Source organism: Aplysia californica, unplaced genomic scaffold, assembly GCF_000002075.1.
Source record: "Aplysia californica isolate F4 #8 unplaced genomic scaffold, AplCal3.0 scaffold00561, whole genome shotgun sequence".
NCBI lineage: Eukaryota > Metazoa > Mollusca > Gastropoda > Aplysiida > Aplysiidae > Aplysia > Aplysia californica.
In genome coordinates this window covers 117,357-128,149 of record NW_004797831.1, presented here as the reverse complement: position 1 = coordinate 128,149, position 10,793 = coordinate 117,357, and the positions used below count along the sequence as shown (strand labels likewise).

Sequence of the window (10,793 nt, the reverse complement as noted above, 5' to 3'; positions counted from 1 at the left end):
CTAAAGAATTCGGGCGACCCCCACCTCCTTCAATTGCTAATATCTCAATTGTATTCAAGGTAAATGGGGTTGTCTTTCTTCGAAAATTAGGCAAATGAACAAGATTTAAGCTACCAATTACTCCACATGTCCAGGAATTGACGAGCGCCTGATTCCACCGTGTCGTGACACGTATTTTACAGAGAGACAAGGTGTTCACATCTTTTTACGTGGATGAAACACCAGTTTGCTACCTTTTATGCTTTTCAGACGTGGAATCCTTTTTCTGATTTCTAACGGCCTTGGTCATATGTTCACCGTTGTTCATACCTGGGTTACATTTTTTTTTTTGTTGTTGTAGGTCTGATTTTGTTGATCGTTCTTTGCCCTTCCTAGCGTGACTTTTAAAAAAATAAGTTACTTGTTTTTGTTTTATAACTTTTGGTCCTTTCTTTACTGTTCATTGGGCTGCAAGTAAATCCACACAAAAAAGTGCATATCTTCATTCTGAGAATGTTTTTGTACTTTGTATATTTCAGACTTGCTTGCGCAACAAGGAGGAAGTCATAGTGATCCCCAAAACTTCTTCATCCTCTGACAACTCTTGGATGGGACTAACAAAGTACTTGTGGTCAGGGTAAGTCTCTTGTGTTCCCTACTGTGGTGTGGTCAGGGTAAGACCTACTGTGTGGGGGGGGGGGGGATGACATATTTTTGTGTGTTCTATCTGGCATGTCTTGTTCCAACCGACAATTCCTTTAGACTGATGTTTTGATTCTGTTGCATATATGCTGTGGGCCCCCCCCCCCCCCCCCCCTCGGACACGTCTAGATTGTGTTCCTATGCTTTTGAAGCACTTTTCTCATTTCTGTTCTAGTGGGATCGCATTTTTCAGACTGTCTTTCCACACAGTAGTACCTTTCCTACCGTTGCGTAGGTAGTGATGTCATCATCACATGGGCTCAGGAGATTGAGATTAGGGCTGGACTTAGTTTTGTGTAAAAGTATTTTCTGTTTTCCTGCTATGACAAAGTCCTTAGGTTGTTGGATACACAAGCCCCAAGTATTTTTTTAATCCCTTATATCCTCAGCCTTGTGATCTGACCGGCCAACCCTCAAAATATTTTTAAACATTATTTTTGACAAATCGATTGTTAATTATCCATTTCATATGCTCCATTTAAGACAGGTTGAACTTTGACTTGAAACACTCCTGTACCGAATAAGTTTTTGCTTTTCATATATAATTTGCTTCACTGGCTTTGGCTGGTCTTATCACAAAAGGGATGATATTATGTAGGAGTACAATTTACCTCAGTATCGCTCATAATATTTAGGGTTCACTGATTTTCCCTTGTTCGTTCATCTATTATATATTTGGTGATTTGGAAACACATGTGTCATTTTTCCCATAAAATTCGACTGCTACAGAGTTGAAAGTTGACAAGTACGTGCAAAAAAGATAGATAGGTCGCCATGACAGAGCCTGATTTTTTATTTATTCATTTCCTGAATTTAGAAGAATATATTTGACAAAAAATTCCCATCCTTCTTTGGCCTTTGTGATTATTCCACTGAGAAACTAAACAAATCTGGTTAGCTGTCCTTCACAGCGGAAGTGATATTTCGCGAGGCGCATTTTGTTTTGAGAGTATAGATCTAGACCTTCTAATTTTTTGCATCTCTCAAGATTTATTGCTCCATTCCAGTAGAGTGTAAATATAGAAGGCCAATGACTTCCAGATGATGTTAATGCACCTGTCATTCGTTTCATCGAAAGGGGTCCCAGCTAGTTCACAGATATGAGTGACAGGTGATGTGAAGAATAAATGTCTGGTTTGTTTCAGGTATGTGTATGAGTGTCGTAACTGTGGAATCATTTACCGGAGTCGCGAGCACTGGTATGGGAATGAGGATGAGGAGAAGGTTCTGCACGTGGAGTATCGACATGTCTGGCCTCAGGTGTGTGCCGGTTTTCTTCTTTACAGTGTGTCAAACTGAGACAAAGAAGCATATATGTGATCACCTTACATATATTTTTATGGTTTCAATCTAATACATATTGTTGGTGTCTGACTCTGTGCATCCGCCAAACTAGCTCAGACATTGTTTTTTATATCAAATTTTGTTATTCACAACCATTATACTCCAGTCAGTTGAACAAAAATAGAATACCTTTGAAATCAGAATGTAGCTGCCTGAAGGCAATGGGCCATACGAAATAGGGAACACGGTCGCAATTCGTAAAAATCAATTTGGCTGCCAGTTGAAGAATGAAGAACCAACCCAACAGTCCACTGCCTTTGAGATCTAGCAAGGGAATGCAGAGAAGAAGACAACTGCACGGTGATTACAATTGGTGATACTATGATAAGTTAAGTGAACACTCTGCACAAAACTTTGAGCAATTCTAGTTGATAATAAGAAAGAACTCAGGGTTTTCCCTACTTTTCTGAAGATCAATGTTCAAATGCATACATGGTCACGGTCAGGTATCAATGATATATGTTGCATCCTTTCCTTCAGGAGAATCTGCTTCTTTAACAATCTTACAGTGATGCAAGAAACCAATACAGTTTCCCACTTTTTTTAATGTTCCAGGGAATGTATGAATTACGTTTTTCAGGTCACAATGAGAGCCACGTGCTGTCTTGAAAATATCTTGTTTTGTGATTAGTTGGATGTTAAAGGGCCAGTAGTTTTCAGTTGTTAAAAGAACAGACAACGGCCTTTTAATCTCACGTTTTTAGCCTATGGTATGGTGTGTATTTAAGACACGTACCTACATAGCAAAATTAGCACGTAGCAAAAAGATTTCTGTTGCCTGCCAATTTGGTTGTGGGCATGCTTGACGTGTATTCTCATCTTTCCCCTTTTGTTCATCTTTCCCCTTGTGTTCACCACCAGACCTGTATTCTCATCTTTCCCCTTGTGTTCCCCACCAGACCTGTATTCTCATCTTTCCCCTTGTGTTCCCCACCAGACTGTAAGTGTATTCTCATCTTTCCCCTTGTGTTCACCACCAGACATGTATTCTCATCTTTCCCCTTGTGTTCACCACCAGACATGTATTCTCATCTTTCCCCTTGTGTTCATCTTTTCCCCTGTGTTCCCCACCAGGGTGTCTCCACCCTCGACGGCACTCACAACGCGGCGCGGAAGGTTCTGGAGGGTTTCCACTACCTGGCCGACACCATCAGCAGCGTGAGCTCGGGCCCCACCAAAGTCCTGAGTGAGTGGACGGCCGACAAGATCAACCCCGCCTACTGGGTACCCAACTCGGAGATCATAGTGAGTATCTTTTAGATTTTTAGTAGGAGTTTTACGGCGCTTGCAGCGCAATTACGTCATACAAATACTGAAGATTGGAGATGAATTAAAAACTGAACAGATACTGCATGGAGTCCAGAAATTGAGCTAGAAATTTGTGTCTTCTTGAGTAAATTTTTTTGGGTGAACACTAACTCTCTGCTATATATTCAAGCTCATAAGTGATTGTGATAAGATCATAAGCCTCTACAAGGTGGCAACTGGCAATTGTGCTTGAAATTTTTTTTTTAATTTTGGATTACAAAGGGGTATACAAGTATGGATGTGCTGGACATCGTAGAACACATTCTGTTATAGGAATGAGCAAAGTTCTGTCACGATTTTCATAATGGTAAATAAATGATAATAGATTACATTTTTTTTTAATTCCCTTTGGGAAATTTTGTTACAACGGCAAACATTCATTCATAAAGACATAATTAAACGCACAATTATACATACTTTAAACAAAACTAAATTCACAATATATGTTTTGCGTCTGCCAGAAATGTTCTGGCTGTGAGATGCTGTTCACGTGTTCGGAGCAGAAGCATCATTGCCGAGCCTGTGGCAAAGGTTTCTGTGCCGATTGCTCATCTCGCCGCAAACCCGTGCCAGAGAGAGGGTGGGGGGAGGAGCCGGTCAGGGTCTGTGACAAGTGCTACAACCGAAAAGACACAGGTATGATTATGATGTGCTGTTCGCGTTCTTTTTGTTGTGTCGTGAAGTTGGTTTTTGCAGTCGAAATTGTCCAAGACTGCCACCCATTGTAGAGGAGAAAAGTGTGGGTGGTTGGCGGGTGCTCTGGTTTGGTTTGCTTCTTCTTTCCTATCCGACATCTATCGTCCTTATCTCCCCTCCTTCTTTTTTAATGTTTGTTACTCTCTTGTAACACATCTATTCTTCTGGCGCTCATATGACCTGATGCAGTTGCGAGCGCCGTAAAACCTCTACTTAAACTAAACTAAAAAGAGGAGAAAAGTGGTTGTCTTAGTCAGGTGGACATCTTGGGTAGGGTCGTTATGATATTTTGAAAATACCTTTTAGGGTGTGGGGGGGGTCGTTTGTACAGGTGATTGTCTTGAACAGGTTGCCGCGAGAGCAGGTTCAACTGTATATCGGTACTAGTATCAAGTTTGACGTTTATAATATAGGGGGGGGGGGATGTCAGAATCGAAGACAATTAAATGTTCAAGATATAGCTTGACTGTGTTTATGTCTGTTTGTGGCGTTTATGATACTGCAAGTCCCGACCAGCTGAAAAGTGTGAAGATGTTTAGTCTATGTAAAACATGAACTTCCTCCAATATTTGTCTGTATTCCTTTGGACACTTTGGTTGTCTCCAGATGCCTTGAGCACTTCCTCTGAGCAGACAGCACTCACAGCTCGCAAGGTTGGAGAAGCTTTCTCGTCTACCTTCTCCGTTGTTGCCTCAGCACTGGACTACCCAATGGGTGAGTACATTTTTTTTTTTTTTGTGGTTTAAGTACAGACCTCTCCAACTCATTTATTTTTAAAAAATAATTTGAGTAGTATGTGTTGCATAAGTGAAATGTTAATTGCTGCAAAAAAAATGTTATCATTGTCTCACAAATTGTTCTGTACACCGTTCGATTACTGTATTTTAAAATATAGCAAAGAAAACAAATCTCCACTCTTTTCGTGAACATAATGCGCACACATTGAATTCCATTGTCCTTTCATTGCTCCAGCTCTGAATAAAATACTGACTGTTAGTGCAGCAGTGTATAAACTTTTGGTTAATAAATAGTCATCAGAATGTGACTGATCCGTCAACCCATTCTCTTGCTCTTCAGTTTCTTTCCCACGAGTCTTAAAATCCCACACACTGTTGGAGAAGATGGTCTTCTTTTTTTTCTTTTTTTTACAGATTATTGTCACCGTATAGCGAGATAGGATGATTATTTGCTTGCTTCCATTTATGTTTAAATTTTTAAATATTTTTTTTTTAATTGTCATGTATGCATGTATGATTTGTCACTTCTAGTAGGTATGAATAAGATCCAATTTTTTTCAAATTGCTGAATTATTTTTAAAATCCTGTCATGTATGATTTGTCACGTCTGCTAGGTATGATTAAGAACTCGGCCCGGCCAGCCTACTGGGTCCCGGACGAGGAGATCACGTCTTGCTGCGTGTGCGGTGACAAGTTTGGCCCGAGGCTTTCCATCCACCATTGCCGCGTGTGCGGGAACGGAGTCTGCGAGAAGTGTTCCCCGAGCAAGCGCGTGGTGGCGTTCAGGGGCTGGGACTACCCGGTGCGGGTGTGCACTAAGTGCGAGAAGAAGACGGACAGGATTTGACGAGGTGGTGTGACATTAACACTTTGCCATTATATTTTGGGGAAAATCCAAAGAAACTGGATGGTAAACATCACCAATCTGCCAGATGAGGCGGCAAAGTGTTAAGTGCGATAAGAAATCGCACAGGATTTGATGAGGTGGCGTGACGTTAAGTGCGAGAAGAAGAGGGACAGGATTTGATGAGGTTGCGTGACACTAATTGCGAGAAGAAGACAGACAATTTGATGAGGTGGCGTGGCGTGGCAGTGACTGACCTTGTTGTACATCTGCTCTGCTCGCTCCGTGCACAAATGTCTTGACCTTGATCTTCTTCCTGTTGGCTGTCTCGAGAGCTGAGTGTGATGGATGTAAGTCTTCACAGGGAGAGAATGTAAGCCGTCGCACATCCTATAATGCATACTCGTTGTCGTACTGGTCTTTTTTAATTGCATTGCGTTGTTCGAAGGACGCAGTTGGGTTGTTGGGGCGCGGGGGCGGGCGATGTTATGTGATGTCGAGGGCTATTTTATTTCCTAATGACAGTTTTACAGCCCCATTGTGGTTGTAGATCTATAGCCCCTTCTGTTCAGGTTTTGAAAATGAAATGTTGGCAAGCCCCATTTTTTTTTTTACTTTTCCTTTCTTCATATGGGTTTTCCTATCAAAATAATGGGATACCTCATTTTATGATAGAGGCCTTTTTCATGAGAATATTGAATAATTCACGTGTCAGATATGCCCCAAGTCATGATTGAGGGCGGTAAACTTTTTTTTTTTTTTTTTTTTTTGGTCGTCACACAGAAGAGAGTTTGTCGTTTTCATTTCCTTATTTATCTCTATGCGATTAATCAGTCAGTCTGAGATGAGTGGAAAACAAAAAGAAAGTTTTTAATTTCCATTTTGTTATAAGATTTTCATAAACTTTCATCAAAAACTCTTGGCCGAATGGAAACCATATATTTTTTTTAGGATTGGCATAATAATGTGGATTCTGTACACAGATCCTGTTGTGAACTTATAATAATTTATTTTTTTAACCAGCCATAAGAATTTTAGGCTTGACACATGGGAAACTATTGACATCCTATAATCCCGTAACAGGAGCATTGTTGGAGTTTTCAGATACATCAAGTGAAGTTTGAATCATCATAAATCATATTACGTGTGAACTATTTGTTGTGAACTTATGACTTTGCATACCCGACATTGTTGGATCTTGTATTAAGAAGGGGGGGGGGGGGGGGTCATGGTAGTAAATGATGTACTATTACTGGAAGCTACTGTAATTAAATCAGAGTCATAGCAGTGGAAGTGGTCTGGTTGGGAAATGATTTATTTTTACGGAAGCCAAACATGCTTTTTATTTGTGACCTTTATGGCCTTCAGAAATGAATGTATGAATGTGCTTACTTAGCTTTTGGGGTTTTTTATTTTCCGTAAAAGACTCTAATGGTCTGTGATTGGTTGCAAGTAACAAATCAGGACGCTGGGCTTGTGTGTCCTGCTGCGGCCATCAATGTTTCAGCTGTGTTGTTGCTTCGTGGACGTCACAGCAATGTTGATGAAATGTGCAATGAAGGGATGCAATTTATTTAAATTGTATGTATATCTTGCTGCAACAACAAAATAAAAGTGTTCTATGTAGTTTCCATGTTGTATGACTGTACTTACCTCGAAGCTGGTCAAGAAGATTGACTCAAAGGCCAAAGAAAAGATGTTCTGTCGCATGATATTGGGACTGAAGTCATCTCATGTGAGTGGCCGTAGTATAAACAGTAACCAAAATGTCAAATGAAAAAAGCTCCGACGACCTTACTGAGAAGAGGATGGGCATATATACTATGGGCACAGTACAATTCCTGGGGTGAAGAGAGAGAGAAAGAAAGGCTGCAGTTTTCGTTAAAGACAATAGATGTTTGATGATGTCTTTTCTGAGATGCGGGCAAGAAGTAAATTCATCCTGTTTGAATTTTCCACAAAGTCGTGGAATCGGGGCAGTCGAGTAGACCAAGTCCTGCAAAGAAATAATAATAATAGATAGCATTTGTATAGCGCATATCCCCGCTCAACAGCAGGCTCTATGCGCTTTACACTATATTATTACCCCAGCAGACCATAGAACACTCCGAAACATTCTCAGCTTCCTGTGAAGCATACAGTGCAAGCAGCTGATGAAGCGCTCAAATACTAACAAACTGACAAGATCTTTCGCTGACTATAGCCGGGTACCCATTCCCACCTTGGTGAAGTGAGGAAAATGCATGTAAAGTGCCTTTCCCAAGGACACAACGTCGGGTCCCTGACGGGATTCGAACCCACGACCTTACGGTTGCGAGTCCGAGAGCCTAACCACTAGGCCACAGACACCCTAATGGCTACTGGTGACTATAATGAGGGGAACATTTACACCTCTCCCGTGTTAGTTGTATCTGCGTGTCGGTTTCTTTTAAATCAAGGCTTGTGATTCTAATTATAGACACTTCCTGCACTCTGGTGAAGCTACAAGCTGTGGACGCTCACCAGCTAAATGTTTTCACGTGAACTCGTAGAGAAGTGGCGATGGGAATGTTGCCTCCGACTGTGCCTTTTAAAAGACTAAAAAAAGTGACCATTGCATTGTTCAAAAGAGACGGTTTTTGGGGGTTCTTTTTGTGCTGTTGGGGGGGGGGGTTTGTTGGGGGGGGGGGGGATGTGTTCACGTGAGCGATTTTGTTTATTAATGACAGTTTTACAGCCTTATTTTGATTGTATAGCCCGTTTTGTTCAGGTTTTGAAAATGAGATGACAAACACTTCACTTGGCACAGCTTTCCAAGTCTGTATTTTACTCATTTTAGTGACTCGGCACAAAACGAATGGTACGGTTTCTATCTCTGTATAAACCAATATGGCTGAATGGGACATGATTTTTACTTGTGCAGTAGTGTAATTGTTCTGTTTTTATTGGCTACATTACATGCCCTTTTTTAGCCGTCTCATGATAATTTTTCAATTTGCCACTTAGGTAGTTGGAGGCCATCGTCTGCAGATCCTTTTTTTTAAAAAAAATCTAACTGACTTTCTTGAATATTGGGTATAATTTTTAATTATTATTATCGAGATCATGGTTAATACTGGGAATTTTAACTTATCTTTTTTTTAAAAATGTGTTCACGGTGTCTTGTTCCTCCAGGAAAGCAGGGTGCTTGGCTCAGTGTTGAGAAGGTTGAAATGTGATATAGCTGTCTGTGGGCCTGGTTTTTCGCAGCGTTTTATATTTCATAAAGCTCTTACCAGTATAGTTTAGTACACATTTCTCTGGAACTAAATCTGACAGCTTTTTCGCATTTCATTCTGTATGAATTTTTGCTCTAGGATTGCGCAACAAAGTACCCGAAACTCGCTGACTCTAATATAGACAGGGTACTGCGGCCTCCTTGAATTCAAGGAGTCCTTGAAAACTCCTTGAATTTGCATTCAAGGGAAAATCTCCTTGAAAACTCCTTGAATTTGCATTCAAGGGAAAATCTCCTTGAAAACTCCTTGAATTTCAGGAACCTCCTTGATAACTCCTTGAATTTCTCAGGATCGGACATGAACAAAATTTTTGTCGGAAAATCTAAATTTCGATTCTTTTCCGACAAGTGTAAGCCTATTGGAAATAGGTTTTCAGCAGGAATTTCTCAACCAAATCTTCTTGAATTTTTAAAATTTCTCCCCAAAAACTACTAAATATACTTGAATTTGGTGGGGAGTTCATAGCAGGAACCCTGTTTAGAGAGAATAGGCAAAGATGCCTTTTTTTTTCTTATGTCTTCTCTTCACTACAATGCTTGACAAGGGCTCTTCAGGGACTGCTATGATTCTGCTGGTTGGCGTTCAGAGTATGTTTGAGAGCACTCTGTGGAATTGTCTGGCGGGTGTGGTGAGTGATGCAAGTGATGGGTAGAGAACCTGGCTGTCTGATCCTCATTTGCTTTTAATTTTCATTATTTTGCTTTATCGGTTTTTACGCTCCCGACACCTGTGAGCGAAAAAATTGTGTCACGGAATACGTCATACCCTGCCTGTTTCATTTTCCGTAAGGTATATCTGGTCATGTATATTATGTTTTATTTGCTGCTGTTCATTCAGAGAGAGAGAGATGTTTTGACCTCTCCCATCTTTTCTTTACTTTAGGATATTGTTGTGACCCCCCCCCCCCCCCGCCCCTTTTTTCTGGCTTCTCCTCCAATAATGTTGATTTTGTCATTTGAGTTTGTGCCATTTAGAACAAGAGCACATATTACTGGCATCATCACCAGTAGGGGAATTCTGCCATTATTATGCTATTTGCTTCTACTTCTAGGTCAAAGAAAGTGGATTTCGAAGCTTTTATGATTTTCCCACTTACAGGTTAGAATGCAAAAGAATTTTTCCCTAGTTTGATTGCCATTGTTTCTGCTTTTCATCATGTAGAAGGCTCCATTCCATTACAGCTGATTTGTCTTGTAAACTACTTTAAAATATTCGCCACGCATTTAGAAACTTCTGAAGGATTTGTGAAATTTCCTTTTATATGAAAACCTTTGTGTTGTCAGCCAGTCCTTAAAATGTACTGAGCCCAAAATGAGTATATTTTTAAAGGGAATATTGAAGTGTCTTAATCTGTGGTGTCGGTTGCATGTGCTCTAGAAATATTTTGCCAAAATTCAAATTTTAAATGATGGGGGGGGGAAAAAAAAGCAAGAAAAAATTCAATAATGTAGAGATACAATTGTGAAAAGATTGAGTGTTTTTTCCTGTGTCCTGTAAAATGTTGCTTTCTTAGGCTTAGAACTTGTACATTTTTGTAACTGCTTGCCGAGGGATGCAGTTAACAGTGGTCACACTGAGAGCTGTTTTTGCAGAGGCGTGCAGTTAACAATGACATTTGACATCATCAATGTACACAGATGGAGATTTTTTTGTGTAGTTTTAGTTTTAATAGAGGTTTTTCGGCGCTCACAACTGCTTAAGGTCATATGAGCGCCAGAAGATTAGAGGTGTTACAAGAGAGTAACAAACATAAAAAAGAAGAAGGGGAGATAAGGACGATAGATGTTTGATAGGAATGGAGATATTTGATAAAATGACTGCCTTATGTGGGAATAGAGTCGTGGTCTTAGGTCTTATGTCTACAACAGCAAAAAGCCTAACCGTCAGAGCACAGACGTGGGTGCTCAGATTGGGGGGAGGTTTACA

At 40.4% G+C, this 10,793-nt stretch overlaps 1 protein-coding gene across 1 annotated transcript; it reads left to right on the top strand.

Moving 5' to 3' along the window:
- Positions 1-518: 518 nt before the first annotated feature.
- LOC101853727 (zinc finger FYVE domain-containing protein 1) lies at positions 519-7,392 on the top strand (the record flags this gene model as incomplete). Its single annotated transcript, XM_013087225.2, is given in 6 exon segments — positions 519-616; positions 1,827-1,941; positions 3,100-3,270; positions 3,795-3,969; positions 4,636-4,743; positions 5,381-7,392. Coding segments are annotated over 6 exon segments (900 nt in total), but the record flags the coding sequence as incomplete, so codon positions are not given.
- Positions 7,393-10,793: the final 3,401 nt, after the last annotated feature.